At 41.6% G+C, this 25,439-nt stretch overlaps 1 protein-coding gene across 2 annotated transcripts in view; it reads left to right on the top strand.

Annotated features, from left to right (window-relative positions):
* The first annotated feature begins 5,389 nt into the window (after positions 1-5,389).
* Positions 5,390-25,439, top strand: part of LOC128699891 (testis-expressed protein 264 homolog) — a 63,155-nt gene continuing 43,105 nt past the window's right edge. For both annotated transcript variants that reach the window (XM_053792709.2, XM_053792708.2), the window contains exons 1-4: positions 5,390-5,721; positions 15,971-16,109; positions 16,276-16,495; positions 18,113-18,258. In XM_053792709.2, the coding sequence (XP_053648684.1) occupies positions 5,600-5,721; positions 15,971-16,109; positions 16,276-16,495; positions 18,113-18,258 (627 nt within the window). In that variant the 5' untranslated portion in view covers positions 5,390-5,599. The remainder of the gene's footprint in view (positions 5,722-15,970; positions 16,110-16,275; positions 16,496-18,112; positions 18,259-25,439) is intronic.

Genomic DNA, 25,439 nt, shown 5'->3' with positions numbered 1-25,439 from the left:
GTCTCACAGTCTTAAGTGTGACAATAGATGGACTGACTGGTGTCAGTCTCTCAGTCTTAAGTGTGACAATAGATGGACTGACTGGTGTCAGTCTCTCAGTCTTAAGTGTGATAATAGATGGACTGACTGGTGTCAGTCTCTCAGTCTTAAGTGTGACAATAGATGGACTGACTGGTGTCAGTCTCTCAGTCTTAAGTGTGACAATAGATGGACTGACTGGTGTTAGTCTCTCAGTCTTAAATGTGACAATAGATGTACTGACTGGTGTCAGTCTCTCAGTCTTAAGTGTGACAATAGATGGACTGACTGGTGTCAGTCTCACAGTCTTAAGTGTGACAATAGATGGACTGACTGGTGTCAGTCTCTCAGTCTTAAGTGTGACAATAGATGGACTGACTGGTGTCAGTCTCTCAGTCTTAAGTGTGACAATAGATGGACTGACTGGTGTCAGTCTCTCAGTCTTAAGTGTGACAATAGATGGACTGACTGGTGTCAGTCTCACAGTCTTAAGTGTGACAATAGATGGACTGACTGGTGTCAGTCTCTCAGTCTTAAGTGTGACAATAGATGGACTGACTGGTGTCAGTCTCTCAGTCTTAAGTGTGACAATAGATGGACAGACTGGTGTCAGTCTCTCAGTCTTAAGTGTGACAATAGATGGACTGACTGGTGTCAGTCTCTCAGTCTTAAATGTGACAATAGATGTACTGACTGGTGTCAGTCTCTCAGTCTTAAGTGTGATAATAGATGGACTGACTGGTGTCAGTCTCACAGTCTTAAGTGTGACAATAGATGGACAGACTGGTGTCAGTCTCTCAGTCTTAAGTGTGACAATAGATGGACTGACTGGTGTCAGTCTCTCAGTCTTAAGTGTGACAATAGATGGACTGACTGGTGTCAGTCTCTCAGTCTTAAGTGTGACAATAGATGGACAGACTGGTGTCAGTCTCTCAGTCTTAAGTGTGACAATAGATGTACTGACTGGTGTCAGTCTCTCAGTCTTAAGTGTGACAATAGATGGACTGACTGGTGTCAGTCTCACAGTCTTAAGTGTGACAATAGATGGACTGACTGGTGTCAGTCTCTCAGTCTTAAGTGTGACAATAGATGGACTGACTGGTGTCAGTCTCTCAGTCTTAAGTGTGACAATAGATGGACTGACTGGTGTCAGTCTCTCAGTCTTAAGTGTGACAATAGATGGACTGACTGGTGTCAGTCTCTCAGTCTGAAGTCAATATAATTCAGTTCTAATAATGTTGGTAGAATTACGGACAATATGTTAAGTAAAAGGACACAAGTACAACTAATGTGACATTTTGTTGTAGCAACAATAAAATGTCACAGTTGCACTTGTGTCCTTTAACTAATCAGTTGTAGTTATTTTCGTGTTACTGTTCTCAAATTGCTAACTGACAGCCTTCTTTAAGGCATATATATGACTGCCATTTCACCGGTTCTATAATGCACCTTTGTAACTTGTTTAGCTATCAAAAAGCTTTGTGGTCCAACCCTTGTACCCATTATGTACCTTTGTAATCCTTTAACTACCCCCCACACCATGGGTATGATGTGCATAATAGAAATATTAGTTAAACTATCATACATCCGAAGGCCAATGTGAGAGTGAATCCACAGGTGTAGTCTGACTCCACTGTCTACTATCCTACCTTCATTATGTACCTCATACCCATCCTGTGGACGGTGACACAATCACGCCACAGTTAATATTCAAGGGGTTAAGTGCATTTATGGACGATAAAGAACCAGTTAAGGTATCAACCTTAAAATACATGTACACATTTAAGTGCATAGAGTATGGCAGCCCAGTTATTACAAGGTTGCTCCAGTTTCTTTATGAGAGCCATCACTCTGTATGATCCCAGTGGAAATAAGACAAGGATCCCAATGGAAATCAGAAAAAGATCCCATTGGAAATAAGAAAGGGATCCCAATGGAAATAAGAAAAGGACCCCAATGGAAATAAGAAAAGGACCCAATGGAAATAAGAAAAAGATCCCAATGGAAATAAGAAAAGGATCCCAATGGAAATAAGAAAAGGACCCAATGGAAATAAGAAAAGGATCCCAATGGAAATAAGAAAAGGACCCAATGGAAATAAGAAAAGGATCCCAATGGAAATAAGAAAAGGATCCCAATGGAAATAAGAAAAGGATCCCAATAGAAATAAATCACTTTGACTTTGTTTTGGGGTTATCCCAGGTTCTTTACACATATGCTGCTATGTATAATAATCTATGTAACTGTATTTGTGTATACTTGAATAAACTTACTAACAGCAGCACTACATGCTGCACCAATGGATTGATGGGATGGAAACCTGCCACGCTCTAAGTTCTCTCAGACTTCCTTTTTACTGGCGACCAAGTTTTGTTGGAACCAACCTTACACACGGAGTGACCGTGGTTCAATCCCCGGCCTGGTGGAAACGTTGGTTGTGTTCCCTTACAAATGCTGTCCCTGTTCACCTAGCAGTAAGTAGGTGCCTGGGTGTTAGTCGACTGGAGCTTACCTGGAGAGAGTTCTGGGGGTCAACACCCCCGCGGCCCGGTCTGTGACCAGGCCTCCTGGTGGATCAGAGCCTGATCAACCAGGCTGTTACTGCTGGCTGCACACAATCCACCGTACGAGCCACAGCCCGGCTGGTCAAGTACCGACTTTAGGTGCTTGCCCAGTGCCAGCTTGAAGACAGCCAGGAGTCTATTGGTAATCCCCCTTATGTATGGTGGGAGGCAGTTGAATAGTCTCGGGCCCCTGACACTTATTGTATGGTCTCTTAACGTGCTAGTGACACCCCTGCTTTTCATTGGGGGGATGTTGCATCGTCTGCCAAGTCTTTTGCTTTCGTTGTGAGTGATTTTCGTGTGCAAGTTCGGTACTAGTCCCTCTAGGATTTTCCAGGTGTATATAATCATGTATCTCTCTCGCCTGCGTTCCAGGGAATACAGGTTAAGGAACCTCAAGCGCTCCCAATAATTGAGGTGTTTTATCTCCGTTATGCGCGCCGTGAAGGTTCTCTGTACATTTTCTAGGTCAGCAATTTCACCTGCCTTGAAAGGTGCTGTTAGTGTGCAGCAATATTCTAGCCTAGATAGAACAAGTGACCTGAAGAGTGTCATCATGGGCTTGGCATCCCTAGTTTTGAAGGTTCTCATTATCCATCCTCATTATCCGTTCTCATTATCCATCATTATCCATCCTGACTAGCGAGGGCGGCATCCTGGGGGACAAGATTGAAGGATCACAATGGAAATTATATCTTAACTTAACAACGTGAATCATTATATCTTTAGTGTACTTAACAACGTGAATCATTATATCTTTAGTGTACTTAACAACGGTGTAAATCATTATACCTTTAGTTTACTTAACAACATTTTATTAAATTTGTTATTATTATTAAAGATTCCCCGGTATACTCCCGGCCCGGGCCTTTTCCAAGTGGTGGCCCAGCCTTGGCTCCCTGTCTAGGGAGTGTCTGAGACCTAAGTCTCCCATGGGAGGAGGCACAAGTACTCCCTCATCTTTGGGAACAACTGTCCCCAGGCCTAGCCACATTCCCCGCCCTCACGGGGCTCGTAGGGAGAAGCTAGGCCTCTCTGGTCTGCCATCCCCGCCCCAAGGCGGCTAATGAGAATGACAGTCTTGTGAGCTGCAAACTCTGGCTCAAGCACCTACCCTACCCTAGAAGGGCTGGGCATCGTGTCGATGTTTTATCAAATGTGAATCACACAGTGTAACCTTTGCAAAGAAATAAAAATCGTATTGTATATTATCATCAATGTTAATCAGCGCTTGAGGTTCCTGAACCTGTATTCCCTGGAACGCAGGCGGGAGAGATACATGATTATATACACCTGGAAAATCCTAGAGGGACTAGTACCGAACTTGCACACGAAAATCACTCACTACGAAAGCAAAAGACTTGGCAGACGATGCAACATCCCCCCAATGAAAAGCAGGGGTGTCACTAGCACGTTAAGAGACCATACAATAAGTGTCAGGGGCCCGAGACTGTTCAACTGCCTCCCAGCATACATAAGGGGGATTACCAACAGACCCCTGGCAGTCTTCAAGCTGGCACTGGACAAGCACCTAAAGTCGGTTCCTGACCAGCCGGGCTGTGGTTCGTACGTTGGTTTGCGTGCAGCCAGCAGCAACAGCCTGGTTGATCAGGCTCTGATCCACCAGGAGGCCTGGTCACAGACCGGGCCGCGGGGGCGTTGACCCCCGGAACTCTCTCCAACTTATGCCTAGTGTGAACACTAACTCCAAGGCCGAGGGACTGATTACCTCATCTTTTGTATATAGTTCTACTGTCTTCCTATTATGTCCTAGAATCTGAATTGATAAAGCCACTGGATGGCGAAACGTCTACAATAAAGATATCCAGATGTTGCACATGTGTCTTAACTTTCATTTATAGTCAGGTTCAGAATGCTGAGGTCAGGTGGAGAATGCTGCATCTGATGATCTACCGGGTGGGGTTATAGAGTCTAAAATCTTGGGTAGCTTGGAAGGGAGATTGGATAAGTTTGTGAGCAGACCTTCTGCAGTGTTCTTCCATTCCTATGTTCTTATGTGGGATAGCGATGAAGAAGTTTCTTGGCAAGTGGTTCAGCTATGTTATAGAAGCCGTTGTTCTGGTTGAAGTTGTCGGATATAGAGATAAGTGATGATTCCAGGATTCTTCGGTATTGAGTGTTGTCTTCTGTGGCGATAAGTCTTGAGTTTCTGTAGTTAATTAATCAAGACTTATAAATACTCACGTACCTTCCACCCCAGATAGATCTGTTTGTGACTTAAAAAAGCCCACTGTGTGGACGAAACGTTGTCAATAAAGGATCACATTAAACTGCATATGTGTTTATATTTCCAGTAATAGCCTGGTTGCTCAGGCCCTGATCCATCAGGAAGCCTGGTCATGGACCGGGCCGCGGGGGGCGTTGACCCCCTGAATACCCTCCAGGTAGACATGAGGACGCTCAGATTTTCCTGCTTATTTTCGCTGTGGTATTTTTTACTGTTTGCAAAGACATAAAATAAATAAATAAAAATAAATAAATAAATATACTTGCAGTTACGAATTATATTTTTATTTCTTCCATTAACCATCTTAAATAAAAATAATGGTTTTACCAGTATAAAAGAACTACTGGAATCTTTTGTAATTAACCTTTTTTTTTCCAAAGACCCCAGTGGAAATAAGTTACATTATCTGAATTTTTTTTGGGTTATCCTAGGTAATTTACACATGCGTTATTATGTATGATAATTGTAATTATGTGGACCTGTACCTAAATAAACTTATTTATTTACTTAATCTTGCTTTTGTGAATGATGGTGGTGGGGGGGGGGTTGAGGGGGGTCAGTCAGCTGATCACACAACAACAACAACAACAACATCAGACTAACACGCATCCACCACCAAATTTTCCCACTTGGAGGAACCTTCATTTTAAAAAGGCCACAACTGGTAATTTATTAAGGAGGTGACAGAGCACTGACACCCAGAGAGAGACATTTTATCTGGAAGATTGTTTAATTATCTTATCTGAGGTGACAGAGGTGAGGGTCAGCCATGGACACCGAGACTGCCTTACTCTGGGGCTTCCTCATACTCATCTTGCTGGTTGTGGCTACCATTATTGGTCTCCTGGTTCATTCTGGTCTATTTATTCCTGTGGATGTCAAAACTTGCAAGTGAGTTCTCCAGATTCTTGGATTTTTTTTTGTTACTATGACGGGAGGTACCTAATACATTTTAACTTCGTCAACTTTGTTATATAAATCACTTTAACATTAAACTTGAATTCATTAGAACCAGAAATTGTTATAGATTTTTTTAAATGTAATGTATCATATATATACAAATATAAATGCCCCGGCATGATAGTGGTTTTATTAGTACTTACCAAACTAAAATTGTTATTACACATTGTAACCTATACAAAGAAATAAATCTTTATCTTTTTTTACGTATATATACATTTACATATATTATGTTACATTTACATATACATTTGCATATACATATATACATTTACATATGCATACATACATATGCATATATACATATGCATACATATGTACATATGCAACCACAGCTGAGTACATACATATATACATATGTACATACATATATACATATGTACATACATATATACATTCATATGTACATACATATATACATACATATATATACATATATACACATATATATACATATATACACATACATATATACACATACATATATACACATATATACACATGCAATAAGATCACAGTAAACAGGTGATTTCAAAATATGCAAAACAACCACTCTGAAAGAATAGAGAAATTCCAAGCGCTTTCGTGACTACTCACATTATCAAGGAACTATGAAAGTAAAGCATCCAAGGAAGCTATATAAGGGGTCTGGCCAGCACCTCACTATCAGATCCCACAACGGTTAAACACGTGACGCACGCCGACCCAACTTGGATAGGTCCTTTGCACAACTCACCCACAAACTATTCTACCCAAGAAAATTTAAAAATTATTATTTGTCCAGTGTATTATTAAATTCTTCCCAAATTCTATTAATTATAAATGGATCTAATTTATATAAACCAAAGGAAATATTCATATTATTGTCAAAACTGCTTTTTATGAAACAAGATTCAATTATATTCCTGTCGACCATGGACTTGCTTGATACTACTTTCTCAACTTTTTGAAAATCAATTGGATGGTTAAAATCTCTTACATGAATAAATAGAGCATTGGAATCTTGTCCAGTTCTAATGTTATATTTATGTTGTTTTAATCTTAGTTCGAGATTTTTACCAGTTTGACCGTAATAAACTTTATCGCAAATTTTACAAGGAATCTTATAGACACATCCATCAGCATTTTGGGGGGATCTGATAGTGAGGTGCTGGCCAGACCCCTTATATAGCTTCCTTGGATGCTTTACTTTCATAGTTCCTTGATAATGTGAGTAGTCACGAAAGCGCTTGGAATTTCTCTGTTCTTTCAGAGTGGTTCTTTTACATATATACACATACATATATACACATACATATATACACATACATATATACACATACATACCGTGTCTTCCTTTGCAGATGACACCCGAATTTGCATGACAATGTCCTCCGTTGAAGACACTGCAAGACTCCAGGTGGATATCACCCAAATCTTTAAAATATGCCACAGAAAACACTATGAAATTCAGTGATGAGACATTTCAATTACTCCGATATGGAAAACATGGACATTGAAACTATATCGGAGTATAAAACAAATTCCAACCACACAATAGAACAAAAAAGTAATGTCAAGGACCACAACATTGTATGAATCGCATCTGCTAGAAAAATGACAGGATGGATAATGAGAATCTTCAAAACTAGGGATGCCAAGCCCATGATGACACTCTTCAGGTAAAAATGACAGGATGGATAATGAGAACCTTCAAAACTAGGGATGCCAAGCCCATGATGACACTCTTCAGGTCTCTTGTTCTATTTAGGCTGGAATATTGCTGCACACTAACAGCACCTTTCAAGTCAGGTGAAACTGCTGACCTAGAAAATGTACAGAGAACGTTCACGGCACGCATAACGGAGATAAAACACCTCAATTACTGAGAATGCTTGAAGTTCCTCAACCTGTACTCCCTAGAACGCAGGCGGGAGAGATACATGATTATATACACTTGGAAAATCCTAGAGGGGCTAGTACCAAACTTGCACACAAAAATCACTCCTTATGAAAGCAAAAGACTTGGCAGACACTGCAACATCCCCCCAATGAAAAGCAGGGGTGCCACTAGCACGATAAGAGACAACACAATAAGTGTCAGGGGCCCAAGACTGTTCAACTGCCTCCCAGCATACATAAGGGGGATTACCAATAGCTCCCTGGCTGTCTTCAAGAAGGAACTGGACAGGCACTTTAAGTCAGTACCTGACCAGCCGGGCTGTGGTTCGTGTGTCAGGTTGTGTGCGGTCAACAGTAACAGCCTGGTTGATCAGGCCCTGATCCACTATGAGGCCTGGTCACAGACTGGGCCATAAGGGTGTTGACCCCAGAAACCCTCTCCAGGTATACTCAAGGTATACACATACATACACATGCATGCATATACATACATACATACACATGTACATACATATACATATACATACATATACATACATGTACATACATATACACACATACATGCATGCATGCATACATACATACATACATACATACATATACACACATACACACAGTGTTGGAGAGGAAACTCAAGGTATGGTACACCAATGCTAATGGAATAATGAATAAGTGGGAGTGGCATGAAAGAATAAAAGATGGATCACCAGACATCATAGCTCTCACCAAAACCAAGCTCACAGGAATGATAACAGATGCCATCTTTCCAATGGGATATTGGATCCTGAGGAAAGAAAGAGGGAACAGACAGGGTGGAGGAGTGGCACTGCTCATCAAAAACCAATGGGATTTTGATGAGCTGGAGAGAGGAGACAGAGGTGAAGCAAGAGACTACATAATTGGAACACTTCAGTCTGGAGGTCCCAAGGTGGTAATTGCAGTGATGTATAATCCACCACAGAACAGCAGGAGGCCAATACAAGAGTATGATGAGAGTAACAGACCAATGGGTGACACACTGGCTGAAGTGGCCAGAAGGGCTCATGCGAGCACGGCAAAGCTGCTGATTATGGGAGACTTCAACCATTAGGAAATTGTCTGGGAGAACCTGGAACCACATGGGGGCCCAGAAACATGGAGGGCTAAGATGATGGAGGTGGTACTGGAAAACCTCATGTACCAACACGTAAGGGACACTACCAGAGAGAGGAGAGGATGACCCAGCAAGACTGGACCTAGTACAGTGTATTAACCTTGAGTGGTTCAGATATTGAGGACATCACATACGAAAGACCCCTCTGGGCCAGTGACCACGTGGTTCTGAGCTTTGAATACATAGAGTTACAAGTTGAAAGAGAAGCAGGAAGGGTGGGACAAATAAGCCAAACTACAAGAGAGGGGATTACAGAGGCATTAAGAATTTCCTGCATGAGGTTCAGTGGGACAGAGCACTGGCAAGGAAATCAGTAAATGAGATGATAGACTATGTGACAACAATATGCAAGGAAGCTGAGGAGAGGTGGTTTGTACCCAAGGGCAACAGAAATAACAAGAATGCCGGGATGAGCCCTTGGTTCACTCATTGGTGTAGAGAGGCCAAAACCAAGTGTGCTAGAGAATGGAAGAACTACAGAAGGCAAAGGACCCAGGAGAATAAAGAGAGCAGTCGTAGAGCAAGAAATAAAAATGCACAGGTAAGAAGGGAGGCCCAGTGACAATATGAAAATGACATAGCAGCAAAGCCAAATCTAACCTGAAGCTGTTGTACAGCCACATCAGGAGGAAAACAACAGTCTAGGACCAGGTAATCAGGCCGAAGAAGGAAGGAAGGAAGGGAGATCACAAGAAACGACCGAGAAGTATGTGAGGAGCTCAACATGAGATTCAACGAAGTGTTTACAGAAGAGACAGAAGGGACTGCAGAAAGATGGAGAGGTGGGGTACACCATCAAGTGTTGGACACAATACATACAACCGAGGAAGAAGTGAAGAGGCTGCTAAGTGAACTAGATACCTCAAAGGTGATGGGGCCTGATAACATCTCTCCAATGGTCCAAAGAGAGGGAGCAGAGGCACTATGTGTGCCACTAACAACAATCTTCAACACATCTATCGAAACAGGGCGACTACCTGAGGTATGGAAGACAACAAATGTAGTCCCAGTCTTTAAAAAAGGAGACAGACATGAAGCATTAAACTACAGACCAGTGTCACTGACATGTATAATATGCAGAGTCATGGAGAAGATTATCAGAAGAGTGGTGGAGCACCTAGAAAGAAATGAACTTATCAATGACAACCAGCGCAGTTTCAAGGATGGGAAATTCTGTGTCACAAACCTACTGGAGTTCTGTGACAGGGTGACAGCAGTAAAACAAGAGAGAGAGAGAGAGAGGTGAGTAGATTGCATTTTCTTGGACTGTCAGAAGGCTTTTGATACAGTTCCACACAAGAGATTAGTGCATAAGCTGGAGGACCAGGCAGGTATAACAGGGACGGCACTGCAATGGATCAGGAAATACCTGTTGGGAAGACAACAGTGAGTCATGGTACATGACGAAGTGTTAGAGTTTGCGCCTGTGACAAGCGGGGTTCCACTGGGGTCAGTCCTAGGACTGGTGCTGTTTCTGATATGTGTGAATGACATGATGGAAGGAATAGACTCTGAAGTGTCCCTGTTTGTAAATGATGTGAAGTTGATGAGAAGAATTCAATCAGATGAGGACCAGGAAGACCTACAAAGGGATCTGGACAGGCTGCAGGCCTGGTCCAGAAACTGGCTCATAAAGTTCAACCCCACCAAAGTGCAAAGTCATGAAGATTGGGGAAGGGCAAAGAAGACCTCAGACAAAGTACAGTCTAGAGGGCCAGAGACTACAAACCTCACTCAAGGAAAAGGATCTTGGGGTGAGTATAACACCAGGCACATGTCCTGAGGTGCATATCAACCAAATAACTGCTCCAGCATACGGCTGCCTAGCAAACCTAAGAATAGCATTCTGATATTTCAATGAGGAATCGTTTAGGACCCTGTACACCATGTACGTTAGGCCTATATTGGAATATACAGCACCAGTTTGGAACCCACACCTAGCCAAGCACATAAGGAAATTAGAGAAAGTGCAAAGGTTTGTAACAAGACTGGTCTTGGAGTTAAGGGAAATGTCCTAAGGAAAATCAACCTGATGACACTGGAGGACAGGAGAGATACAGGGGATATTATATAAGTAGTAGTAGGTTGGTAGACAGCAACCACCCAGGGAAGTACTGCTGTCCTGCCAGATGACTGTGAAACAGAAACCTGTAACTGTTTGGCATGATGGTAGGATTGCTGGTTTCTTTTTCTGTCTCATAAACATGCTAGATAACAGGGATATCTTTCTACTCCTACTTACACTTTGGTCACACTTCACAGACACGCACATGCATATATATATACATACATCTAGGTTTTTTCTCCTTTTTCTAAATAGCTCTTGTTCTTCTTTATTTCTTCTATTGTCCATGGGGAAGTGGAAAAGAATCTTTCCTCCGTAAGTCATGCGTGTCGTATGAGGCGACTAAAATGCCGGGAGCAATGGGCTAGTAACCCCTTCTCCTGTAAACATTTACTGAAAAAGAGAAGAAGAAAAACTTTATAAAACTGGGATGCTTGAATGTGCGTGGATGTAGTGCGGATGACAAGAAACAGATGATTGCTGATGTTACGAATGAAAAGAAGTTGGATGTCCTGGCCCTAAGCGAAACAAAGCTGAAGGGGGTAGGGGAGTTTCGGTGGGGGGATGTAAATGGGATTAAATCTGGAGTATCTGAGAGAGTTAGAGCAAAGGAAGGGGTAGCAGTAATATTGAAGGATCAGTTATGGAAGGAGAAAAGAGAATATGAATGTGTAAATTCAAAAATTATGTGGATTAAAGTAAAGGTTGGATGCGAAAAGTGGGTCATAATAAGCGTGTATGCACCTGGAGAAGAGAGGAATGTAGAGGAGAGAGAGAGATTTTGGGAGATGTTAAGTGAATGTATAGGAGCCTTTGAACCAAGTGAGAGAGTAATTGTGATAGGGGACCTGAATGCTAAAGTAGGAGAAACTTTTAGAGAGGATGTGGTAGGTAAGTTTGGGGTGCCAGGTGTAAATGATAATGGGATCCCTTTGATTGAACTTTGTATAGAAAGGGGTTTAGTTGTAGGTAATACATATTTTAAGAAAAAGAGGATAAATAAGTATACAAGATATGATGTAGGGCGAAATGACAGTAGTTTGTTGGATTATGTATTGGTAGATAAAAGACTGTTGAGTAGACTTCAGGATGTACATGTTTATAGAGGGGCCACAGATATATCAGATCACTTTCTAGTTGTAGCTACACTGAGAGTAAAAGGTAGATGGGATACAAGGAGAATAGAAGCATCAGGGAAGAGAGAGGTGAAGGTTTATAAACTAAAAGAGGAGGCAGTTAGGGTAAGATATAAACAGCTATTGGAGGATAGATGGGCTAATGAGAGCATAGGCAATGGGGTCGAAGAGGTATGGGGTAGGTTTAAAAATGTAGTGTTAGAGTGTTCAGCAGAAGTTTGTGGTTACAGGAAAGTGGGTGCGGGAGGGAAGAGGAGCGATTGGTGGAATGATGATGTAAAGAGAGTAGTAAGGGAGAAAAAGTTAGCATATGAGAAGTTTTTACAAAGTAGAAGTGATGCAAGGAGGGAAGAGTATATGGATAAAAAGAGAGAGGTTAAGAGAGTGGTGAAGCAATGTAAAAAGAGAGCAAATGAGAGAGTGGGTGAAATGTTATCAACAAATTTTGTTGAAAATAAGAAAAAGTTTTGGAGTGAGATTAACAAGTTAAAGAAGCCTAGAGAACAAATGGATTTGTCAGTTAAAAATAGGAGAGGAGAGTTATTAAATGGAGAGTTAGAGGTATTGGGAAGATGGAGGGAATATTTTGAGGAATTGTTAAATGTTGATGAAGATAGGGAAGCTGTGATTTTGTGTATAGGGCAAGGAGGAATAACATCTTGTAGGAGTGAGGAAGAGCCAGTTGTGAGTGTGGGGGAAGTTCGTGAGGCAGTAGGTAAAATGAAAGGGGGTAAGGCAGCCGGGATTGATGGGATAAAGATAGAAATGTTAAAAGCAGGTGGGGATGTAGTTTTGGAGTGGTTGGTGCAATTATTTAATAAATGTATGGAAGAGGGTAAGGTACCTAGGGATTGGCAGAGAGCATGCATAGTTCCTTTGTATAAAGGCAAAGGGGACAAAAGAGAGTGCAAAAATTATATGGGGATAAGTCTGTTGAGTATACCTGGTAAAGTGTATGGCAGAGTTATTATTGAAAGAATTAAGAGTAAGACGGAGAATAGGATAGCAGATGAACAAGGAGGCTTTAGGAAAGGTAGGGGGTGTGTGGACCAGGTGTTTACAGTGAAACATATAAGTGAACAGTATTTAGATAAGGCTAAAGAGGTCTTTGTGGCATTTATGGATTTGGAAAAGGCATATGACAGGGTGGATAGGGGGGCAATGTGGCAGATGTTGCAGGTGTATGGTGTAGGAGGTAGGTTTCTGAAAGCAGTGAAGAGTTTTTACGAGGATAGTGAGGCTCAAGTTAGAGTATGTAGGAAAGAGGGAAATTATTTCCCAGTAAAAGTAGGCCTTAGACAAGGATGTGTGATGTCACCGTGGTTGTTTAATATATTTATAGGTGGGGTTGTAAGAGAAGTAAATGCGAGGGTCTTGGCAAGAGGCATGGAGTTAAAAGATAAAGAATCACACATAAAGTAGGAGTTGTCACAGTTGCTCTTTGCTGATGACACTGTGCTCTTGGGAGATTCTAAAGAGAAGTTGCAGAGATTGGTGGATGAATTTGGTAGGGTGTGCAAAAGAAGAAAATTAAAAGTGAATACAGGAAAGAGTAAGGTAATGAGGATAACAAAAAGATTAGGTGATGAAAGATTGGATATCAGATTGGAGGGAGAGAGTATGGAGGAGGTGAATGTATTCAGATATTTGGGAGTGGACGTGTCAGCAGATGGGTCTATGAAAGATGAGGTGAATCATAGAATTGATGAGGGGAAAAGGGTGAGTGGTGCACTTAGGAGTCTGTGGAGACAAAGAACTTTGTCCTTGGAGGCAAAGAGGGGAATGTATGAGAGTATAGTTTTACCAACGCTCTTATATGGGTGTGAAGCATGGGTGATGAATGTTGCAGCAAGGAGAAGGCTGGAGGCAGTGGAGATGTCATGTCTGAGGGCAATGTGTGGTGTGAATATAATGCAGAGAATTCGTAGTTTGGAAGTTAGGAGGAGGTGCGGGATTACCAAAACTGTTGTCCAGAGGGCTGAGGAAGGGTTGTTGAGGTGGTTCGGACATGTAGAGAGAATGGAGCGAAACAGAGTGACTTCAAGAGTGTATCAGTCTGTAGTGGAAGGAAGGCGGGGTAGGGGTCGGCCTAGGAAAGGTTGGAGGGAGAGGGTAAAGGAGGTTTTGTGTGCGAGGGGCTTGGACTTCCAGCAGGCATGCGTGAGCGTGTTTGATAGGAGTGAATGGAGACAAATGGTTTTTAATACTTGACGTGCTGTTGGAGTGTGAGCAAAGTAACATTTATGAAGGGATTCAGGGAAACTGGCAGGCCGGACTTGAGTCCTGGAGATGGGAAGTACAGTGCCTGCACTCTGAAGGAGGGTTGTTAATGTTGCAGTTTAAAAACTGTAGTGTAAAGCACCCTTCTGGCAAGACAGTGATGGAGTGAATGATGGTGAAAGTTTTTCTTTTTTGGGCCACCCTGCCTTGGTGGGAATCGGCCAGTGTGATAATAAATTTTTTTTTTTAAAATACTGAGAGGAATTGACAAGGTCGATAGAGACAGGATATTCCAGAGATGGGACAAGCAACAAGGGGCCACAGTTGGAAGTTGAAGACTCAGATGAATCACAGGGATATTAGGAAGTATTTCTTCAATCACAGAGTTGTCAGGAAATGGAATAGTCTGGGAAGTGATGTAGTGGAGGCAGAATGCATACATAGCTTTAAGGAGAGGTATGATAAAGCTCATGTAGGAGGAAGAGTGACCTAGTAGCACCCAGTGAATAGGCAGGGCAAGGAGCTTAGTCTTGACCCCTGTTATTCAGGAATTGCCTGAATAACAGAGAGCAGAGAGTAGGAGTAAGGGATGAGACATTAAAATGGGGAGAGTAAGAAGAGGAGTTACCCAAGGGTCAGCACTAACACCACTGATGTTTCTAATATGTGAACATCCTACCAGAGGGAATGGAACCCCTAAGTACCACTGTTTGCAGGTGATGTAAAACTATTGAGAAGAATAAGAACAGGAGAGGACAGTGATAAACTCCAGAGAGATCTCTGCAGACCGGAGATATGGCCAAACAAGTACTTTGGCTTCTCTATTTCAACCTGAACAAAAGCAAGGTCATGCTGGTTGAAGAAGGTGTGGGCAGACTAGACAGAGTATAGCATGGGCAGAGAGAAGCTGCCAATATCAGAGTGAAGAGGATTTTGGGGCAAATGTAATTCTAAGCATTTCACTAGAAATACACATTAACCATATAATGTCAGTGGCATATTTTAAAATTATCAAACCTTTCAAACGTCAATAAAGAAGCCTTCAGAACCTTGTGTACAACACATGTTAGGCCAATCATGGTACCAAGTCCCAGCAAGGAGCTCACACTCGGTTAAGTACCTGAGGAAGCTCAAAAAGGTCCAGAGGTTTGCAACCAGGCGAGTGCCAGAACTGAGAGGAATGTGCTATGAGAAAAGGTTAAGGAAATGAACCTGATAACCTTGGGGGATATAAGGACACAAAGGGGACATGATTAAGGCATACAGAGTCTTAAGGGGAACTAATAGACTGTTTAAATTAAGAGGGCCAGGAATAAGGAATCATAGGTGTAAGCTTAAGATGTAGATGAGCCATTGGAATGTCGGGAGGTATTCCTTTAGTGTCAAGGTAGTTACAAAGTGAAATGACTTGGATGAGGCAGTGGTGGAGGTAAACTCAGTGCACAAATTGCAAAGCAAATGTGAAACTATTTTTAAAGAAGTGGTATTAAATATTGGATTTTATTCTTGTTATGCAGTAACCAAGACAGTCATATTTAACTTTTAACAGATCTTAGAAGAAGTGTGTCTTTCTCATTCTATGTTGATATAACCTATACCATAAGTGAAATAACAGTAATCATCATGAATTAAATTTATGCATAAAAGTAATTTTATTCATATTTCAGAAAGACATAAAAAAAAAAAAAAAAAAAATGTATCAAATGTCATGATTCTCACTTTCAGGCCCAACATTGGTGAGGTTTATATTGCCTACAAATTTGCCCGTGGTCCATACAAGGAATCTGGAACATTATTTACTCAAGTCCATACCCTTCTTCCTGAGTATCGTACCATTGGAGTGTACTATGATGATCCTAAAATGGTAAGAAACTTTTGAGGGTACATTTCTCTTAGTATATATTCCTTATGTCATCTTAACTCTTGTACTGTAATATTTTTATTGTGAAAACATATATTTTATAGTTAAACAGCATTACTTATCCATATTTCTGTGTGAAACTACAAATCATAATGTATTTTCATTATAGAGACAGTCACATAAACTTCGCTACATTGTGGGTGTCATCCTCTCGGAAAATGGCAGCCCCGTGACACCAGAACACCGGAAGTTGTTGGAAGAGAATGGTTATGAGTTTGCTACTTTCCCAGCCATTGATCATGCAGTCCAGACAACCTTCCCATTCAACAGTACAATTTCCATCATTGTGGCTGTTATGAAGGTGTATCCTGCTCTTCGTGAATATGTTGGTTTGTAAACCAGAGGATTTTAACATTTTTTATGCCCCTGCCAGACAGTGACTGGGGCATTTAATATTTGCACTAAATGTTCTAATGGAAGATCAGTACAACAGTAAGTAGATAGACTGCAGCTGCCCCAGTGATATACCTTTCTACAGGACTGTCACGAGTATGATATAGAAACCTGTTACAGTAATAGTTTTACATGATGACTGGATTGGCATATGACAAGTGGTATAATGTACATTGTCAAAAAGTTGGTAAGTAAGACACATGTGCAGCATATGTCTGAAACCTGTTTTGCAGCTTTCATCAGTCATATACAGAAGTGATTTATACATTATGTTACAGCCTTTTTGGAATGGTTTTCAAACAGAGCAAGAATTATCACTTCAGTAGATAAAGAATGCACATAAAAATGCATAAAGGACTTGTGAGTTTAATAGGTTAAAGGAGCTGAGTAATGGTGGTGTGTTGTCTGAACTTGAAGTTCACTGCTGTCTTGTTGCAAGATACAGTGAACCCCTGATTTAATGGACTAATAGGAGGGAGTGTATGCCCGTTAAACCTGAATGAGGCTTTTTTTTTTCCAAGATAGTACCAGAAAGGATAATTCTGGATTTAATGAACTTTGCTGTTAATTACAGAAAAATAATTTACCAAGTAAACCACAACAAAAAGCAGATGATTCTGTATTGAATGGACAAAGTTCTTTAAATCTGAAGTCAGTTTGCCCAGTGGATATAATGTATCTTGTCCATTATTTCAGGATATTAAATGACCACAGATTTTGTACATTAAATCCAAATTACATTAAAACTGGGTCCATTAAATCGAGGTTTTTACTGTACAGTGGACCCCCGGTTAACGATATTTTTTCATTCCAGTAGTATGTTCAGGTGCCAGTACTGACCGAATTTGTTCCCATAAGGAATATTGTGAAGTAGATTAGTCCATTTCAGACCCCCAAACATACACATACAAAAGCACTTACATAAATACACTTACATAATTGGTCGCATTGGGAGGTGATCGTTAAGCGGGGGTCCACTGTATTTAATAAGTTCATATGGAAACTTATTCTTGATCATTCTACAGTATATAATTTGGTCTTAAGAAATTGATATATGTTTTTTTAATTTATGATAATAATAATGTTTTTTTGTGTTACATAAAATTAATGTACAACTTTTGAGTTTAGTCAATACTAGATGGGTAACTGCTTCAATATAGCCTCACTGTGTTTAGGGGATATCATATGCCACTATAGTATTTATTGAGTATATCAATGTTGGGAATAGGAAACCAGTGGATTACCTAGGTTTTGTTATCTGAGAGTAGGGCTGCACATGCTATTATGTAATGTTGAGTAATGTTCACCTGATCCATACAGTCATTGAGAATATTTAATACAGCTGTGTTGCTCCCTGCTTATACCTTATTTGGTGGTGGATGTAGAGTTAAGAGTTATGTTGATGCACTTTTGAAAAGATAGCCAGGGAGTGAATGACGGTGAATTAATTTCCTTCTTTGGGTGTCCCTTCCTTGGTGGGAAATGGCTGATGTGTTAAAATATGTATTGTGTATTAAGAAATTTTTATTACAAGGTAAATTTCTTGTTTTCAGAGCTGCGTAGTTTATGTGCTCATCCATTCCTCGAGGTGTACGATAATCAGAGGTCTGAGATCATCTTTATAGGTCCCCTTGCTCGCCAGGATGACTTCTACGTACCAGAAGTTCAGCAGGAGGAGGAGGAGGAGGAGGATCGACAGGTAACTCTTATCTGTATTTACAGAATATACCTGTTCATTCATTAACTTCAGATGCCTCTGAAGTAATGTATCTTGAATATTTATTGATGTTTAGAAAATTATATTTAGGGTTTATTGAATTTTTCCAGAAGCATCTGTGCTGTACTGTGGTCTGTACATTTATTTAGAATATTAAATACGCAAAAAACCTTGATATAACAGACTAATGAGGGGGATTGTCCGAGCGTCAGTTAAATCAGAATGTCAAAAATTTGAACTACAGGCAGGCTCTGTTTATGCAGCAGATTAAGCTCTGGACTACTGCTGTAAAGTAAAAATTGCTGTAAAGTGAAACAGCATTTTTTCACATTCAAATGCATGTAAAAGCCTGTTAACATGTTTACACTTTGATATATTAGTGAGCAATAGAGTTAGGCCTAAAAAATGTATATACAGTGCACACGTTCCTTGTATTAACCCTTAAACTGTCCAAACATAGATCTACGTTCACGTGCGTAGCGCTCCGAACGTAAATCTACCTTTTTTTTTTACATTTGAAAGCATGTAAAATATAACGTAGCTCTACGTTTGGACAGTTTAAGGGTTACAATATTTTTGTCCTTATCTTATAGCGAGTGATGAACATATTTATTGTGGAAGTCTGAATAAAGGGGGCCGTGGGGCAGAATTCGTAACTCTTTTGTTTACTGTTCGATTTTCTCCAGTTTTGGTGCACAAGACAAAGTGTTTTCACTCTTTCTTGAAAATATTTATCAAAAATATACCTCAAACAATAACTGAGAAAAGACTGATTTACTGAAAATTCCCTTGTGCCTGAAGTCATTCTTATATGGGGCTACGTAAGGTTGTTTGGACACTTGGTGCCGAGAGAACAATGCTAATACTAATTTTGACCGTGTTCTCTCCTCTAAATAACTTATCGTTATTTCACAAAAAAATAAAGTTTGTTAGTTTCTGGAATATTGCAAAAAAATCTGCCCTTTACTCCCACATAACTCCCAAAGTATTTGGAATATTTCCAAAAGAACACGGGGGAAATAAGAGACTTCATTCTTCTACAATTTCTGTGAATATTATTCCATTTAATTAAGTAATAAAGGAAGCACTTTGTACTTTAGGTGAATAAGTTACTTGCGAGATATCGGCCGGGAGCGCCGGCCGGCCCCCGTCTCAAAAAAAAAAAAAAAATTCGCGAAAATCACGTTTGTTTGGGTGTATTTCTTAGTAAACTGATGTTCTAGTGCAGTTATCCTCTTCAAAACACCGTTTTCTCTTACTCAGAGACCAAAGAATACGACATGGAGAGGAGTAACTCATTATTTATCGAAATATTCCCGATTATCTCTCGTCATATTATGGCCTATTTTATTCAGTCTAGAGTATAAAACATGTTTGTATGTTATTTATAGTGTTTATTATATCATATTAGATCAATTTTGATAGACAAATAAGCCGTAGAGTTGATATATAAGCGTAATAATGAAGAGATTTCTCCTGGCTCTCTGGACCGGGAACACTGCCGAGCGTTCCCATCTGGTTCCTGGTTGTCTCTAAGTCTACGTATAACCTCCGCCTACTCTTATATGATGCCAAATAGTCAATTATTATATTAGAAAGAATAATGCAAGAAAAAGCGATAAAAAACAAGGAAAAAACTCCAAAAAATATACGGGCCGTGAGCAGACTCGCTACCCACATCACCGTCACCATACCTGATATAAATGACTATAATTTCTTGTAGAAACGTCGTAGAACTTTCATTCTGGTACCATTGTGTTGCCAAAGAGTTGAGCTATTTTTCGGTATATATAACTCAAGTTCCATAATTTTTTGATTTTTGAGTGAGCGCGCACGGCAATTTGCCCTACAGCCCCCTGAATAAATGAAGACTGCGTATAATTGAAAAAAAAAACTGCATTGGCAAAACATTGTAAAGTGAATCATTGTGAAGTAGGGGCCTACTGTACATAGCACTAGAAAACAACTCCTACTGTAGTATACCTTAATATAGTACTCTACACCCAGTTTCCAGACGTATTGCAATAAACATTAACCCCTTGACTGTCGCAACCCCTAATCCTGAAGTGTCTCCTGGTGTCGCAAAATTTAAAAAAAAAAAAAAAATATTTTTTCTTATGAAATGATAGAGAATCTTTTCGCGATTGTAATGACACCAAAAACACAAAATTTGATGTAAAACTGACGGAATTACGCTCTCGCGAAGTTAGCGACCTCGGCGATATTTACAAATCGGCGATTTCGCCCACTTTGAGCCCTATTTTCGGCTAATTTCATTGTTCCAGTCGACCAAACTCATAGCTATTTCTTTAGAACTTCATTTTTTCTATCGATTGAGTACAAGAAACTGCCCATTTACCGATTTCAACTACCCAATAACGTGGTCAGAAATTTGCAATTTGGCCAATTTCACAAAAATTAAAAAGTATGACAATTTCAAAATAAGGTCCAGAATGAACAATGCAGACATTCCTGGCTCTAAAATGACATTTTCTTCGTTCATCAGTCACGTCTCCAGGCCCCTCTGATATTACTCTTGCTTTCTATTTTGAATTTTTATTCAAACAAAAAATAGAAGATTTACTGTTATGCAGACTACTGCAATACTGTAATAATTGTATAAATAACATCAACCCATTCATGACTGCATATTAGAATGGCTAGTTGGACATTTATTGGACAATGACATCATTTGTTTACTTTTGAACATCGGCAAAAATCAAACATTTCCCATACTTTGAGCTCCATTTCCAGATTCTTTTTATAGTAAAATCAATCAAAATCACCTCTATTACTATAATATGTTTTCCATTCTATCAAATGAGACCAAGAAAACGAGAATACAATCATAAATACTATACAAAATAGACCACATAGTCAGCATTTTAATTAAAAAAAAGCTGTAGTTTTTTTTTCTCATTATGCACTGCGTGCTCCAGGATTTTTTTATATGGTGCACACTGACCACACAGACCCATTCTCTCATATGTAGGCCTACCAGCTTTCTCCTGCTTGATTTGAAGCCGCTAGAATTTATGAGTATATATACGTCAAACATGGTACCTCGTAAGACGTATATATACGGCCTTGACAGTCAAAGGGTTAAAAATAAAGGATTTAAAACTACAATTTACCCAGTGGATTTTGCCGATAATTTTAAAAGTCCATCATATTGAGGGTTTACTGTGTAATAATTGTGATATCCTTGCATGTCTAGTAAGGTAGCTACTGAAAGACTGGTGATGGTGTTTTCTTTGGGTTGCTCTACCTTGGTGGGAAATTGCTGTTGTGGTAATACAAGCATATTTTTTAAACTATATTGATATTGAAACATTGAGTTAATGGTCTGTCCTGTCCTGCCCTGTTTGCTGTGTCCTGCCCTGTTTGCTGTGTCCTGTCTGCCATGCATTTTCTTTCCTGTCTTGTCCTGTCCTCCCTGCTCTGTCCTGTCCTGTCCTGCCTGCTCTGTCTTGTCCTGTCCTGCCTGCTCTATCCTGTCCTGTCTGCTCTGTCCTGTCCTGTCCTCCCTGCTCTGTCCTGTCCTGCCTGCTCTATCCTGTCCTGCCTGCTCTGTCCTGTCCTGTCCTCCCTGCTCTGTCCTGTCCTGTCCTGCCTGCTCTGTCTTGTCCTGTCCTGCCTGCTCTATCCTGTCCTCCCTGCTCTGTCCTGTCCTGTCTGCTCTGTCCTGTCCTGTCCTGCTCTGTCCTGTCCTGTCCTGCTCTGTCCTGTCCTGTCCTTCCTGCTCTGTCCTGTCTTGTCTGCCCTGCTCTGTCTTGTCCTCCCTGCTCTGTCTTGTCCTCCCTGCTCTGTCCTGTCTTGTCCTGTCCTCCCTGCTCTGTCTTGTCCTCCCTGCTCTGTCCTGTCCTCCCTGCTCTGTCCTGTCTTGTCCTGTCCTCCCTGCTCTGTCCTGTCTTGTCCTGTCCTCCCTGCTCTGTCTTGTCATGCCCTGCCTGCTCTGGCTTGTCCTGCCCTGCCTTCTCTAGGCTGTCCTGCCCTACCTGCTCTGGCTTGTCCTGGTCTACCCTGCCTTCTCTGGCCTGCCCAGCCCTGCCTGCTCTGGCCTGTCCAGTCCTGCCTGCTCTGGCCTGTCCAGCTCTGCCTGCTCTGGCCTGTCCAGCCCTACCTGCTCTGACTTGTCCTGCCCTGCCTTCTCTGGCTTGTCCTGCCCTGCCTTCTCTGGTCTGGTCTGTCCTGCCCTGCCTTCTCTGATCTGGCCTGTCCTGCCCTGCCTTCTCTGGTCTGGTCTGTCCTGCCCTGCCTTCTCTGGTCTGGCCTGTACTGCCCTGCCTTCTCTGGCCTGTCTTGCCCTGCCCTGCCTGCTCTGGCCTGTCCAGCCCTGCCTGCTCTGGCCTGTCCAGCCCTACCAGCTCTGACTTGTCCTGTCCTGCCTCTGGCTTGGCCTGTCCTGCCCTGCCTTCTCTAGTCTGGTCTGTCCTGCACTGCCTTCTCTGGTCTGGCCTGTCCTGCCCTGCCTTCTCTGGCCTGTCTTGCCCTGCCCTGCCTGCTCTGGCCTGTCCAGCCCTGCCTGCTCTGGCCTGTCCAGCCCTACCAGCTCTGACTTGTCCTGTCCTGCCTCTGGCTTGGCCTGTCCTGCCCTGCCTTCTCTAGTCTGGTCTGTCCTGCACTGCCTTCTCTGGTCTGGCCTGTCCTGCCCTGCCTTCTCTGGCCTGTCTTGCCCTGCCCTGCCTGCTCTGGACTGTCCAGCCCTGCCTGCTCTGGCCTGTCCAGCCCTACCCACTCTGACTTGTCCTGTCCTGCCTTCTCTGGCTTGTCCTGCCCTGCCTTCTCTGGCCTGTCCTGGCCTGCCCTGCTTTATCTGACCTGCTCTGCTCTGCCTTCTCTAGCCTGGCCTGTCCTGCCCTGCCTTCTCTGGCCTGTCCTGCCCTGCCTTCTCTGGGCTGTCCTGCCCTGCCTGTTCTGGCTTGACCTGCCCTGCCTGTTCTGGTTTGGCCTGCCTTGGCTGTTCTGGCTTGACCTGCCCTGCCTACTCTGGCTTGTCTTGCCTGGTCTGTCCTGCTCTCCCTGCTCGGGTCTGTCCTGCCCTGCCTGCTCTGGCCTGTCCTGCCTGCCATGTCTTCTCTGACTCTGGAGATATCAGACTGAAGTCTGTGCTTACCACCCATAAAACAAAAAGTATCCAAGGGGAGGTTGTGTGTTCTGGCATCTCGGAGTGAATTACTATAAAATCATGTATTTTGGGGTTTGGGTTACAATAGTTTTGAGGCACAGTACATCTTCTGGAATGGGTTAATATTGTAACTCAAGGGACCATTCTGTTACCTTTATAGTTAAGATCTAACTTTAGTCTGATTTAAATGCTACTAGGTCCACTCTCCCAGCTACAATAGCCTTGTCATACCTTTTTTTAAAGTTATGTATGGATCCTGCCTCTACCACTTCACTCTCTAGATTGTTCCACTTCCTGACAACTCTAAGGCTGAAAAAATAATTCCTAATATCCCTTTGACTCATCTGAGTTTTCAGCTTCCAGTTATGCCTTCTTTCAACTGCCCATCTCTGAAACAGACTGTCCCTGTTCACCTTGTCAATTCCTAACCATACCACGGGTGAGGTTAGAACCCGCGATGAGAGTCTCAAAACTCCAGACCGACATGTTAGCCACTGGGCCAGCTAGCTTTAATAAGATTCATCCAACCAGGCATATTTCTACACCATGGAAAGGTTAGCATGGGCACCACTGTGACGACAAATGCAAGTTTTTACAGACAAATCTCCAGCTAGCATAGCCGTAACAAACTCTAGCTCAAGTTCCCTCAGAGCGGCTTTGAGGGGACTTGAGCTAGAGTTTGTTACGGGACTTGAGCTGGAGTTCATCACAGCCATGCTAGCTGGAGATTCGTCTGTAAAAACTTACATTTGTGGTCACAGTGGTGCCTATGCTAACTTTCCTGTGGTGTAGAAATATACCTAGTTAGATGAATCTTATTGAAGCTAGCTGGCCCAGTGGCTAACTCATCGGTCTGGAGTTTTGAGACTCTGTGATCATGGGTTATAACCCCACCCATGGTACAGTTTGTTTGCAATCATGTTATTACGTTTTTGTGAGTCTTGTCAATTCCTCTCAGTATTTTGTATGTTGTTATCATATTTCCCCCTAGTCCTGTCCTCCAATCTCATCAGGTTGAGTTCCCTTAACCTCCCCTCATAGCATATTCCCTTTAGCTTCAATATTAGTCTTGTTGCAAACCTCTGCACTTTCTCCAATTTCTTGATGTGCTTGACCAGGTGTGGGTTTCTTCCGTACTGGTGCTGCATACTCCAGTACGGGCCTGACGTACACAGTGTGCAGTGTTATGAATGACTCCTTATTTAGGTGTTGAATCACTATTCCTAGATTTGCCAGATGTGCATTTTCTGCAGCAGAAAAGGGCTATTAATTAATTAATTAAGATTAATCATATCAAGTGCAGGCCTTTTTGCATTTATGAAAATATTTTCCAGTATTCTAAGCCTATGGTTTTTTGTGAAGACTGTTGAAAAGTTTTCAGTTTAATACATATCTGGGTCCTAATTGTGGGATGCACAGTGCCTGCACTCTGAAGGAGGAGTAGGGATGCTGTAGTTTGAAAGATCATTTGTATTGTGGTGCCTGTACACATCTGGCAAGACAATTATTGAATGAGTGACGTTGGATGTGTATCCTTTTTTGGGTCGTCCAACCTTGGTAAAAGACAGCCTGTGTGTTAAAAAAGTTATCTTATTGCTTACCTTAACACAGGTATTAGTAGGGTATTGATGGTATACATACCTAAGAATGACAAGTCTTGTGTATTTTAATACTTTTTATCAGCATCATGTACAGATAAACCTTTCATAACAGATTTAGGTAACCTGCTTTTATTAGATCACTAATCATAATTTTTTTTCAACAATCCGGCCGCATCTCACTGAGGCAGGGCGACCTTAAAAGAAAAACAAAAGTTTCTCTTTTTAACCCTTTCAGGGTTGACAGGCCCTCTCAGAAACTTGTTCTCAGGGTCGGCCAAATTTCAAAAAAAAAAATTATTTGTTCTTATGAAAAGATAGAGAATCTTTTCCCGATCATAATGACACCAAAAGTATGAAATTTGATGGAAAACTTACGGAATTATGCTCTCGCGAAGTTAGCGGTCTCGATGATGTTTACGCATCGGCGATTTTGC

Source organism: Cherax quadricarinatus, chromosome 81, assembly GCF_038502225.1.
Source record: "Cherax quadricarinatus isolate ZL_2023a chromosome 81, ASM3850222v1, whole genome shotgun sequence".
Classification (NCBI taxonomy): domain Eukaryota; kingdom Metazoa; phylum Arthropoda; class Malacostraca; order Decapoda; family Parastacidae; genus Cherax; species Cherax quadricarinatus.
This window is presented reverse-complemented; position numbering and strand designations above follow the sequence as displayed.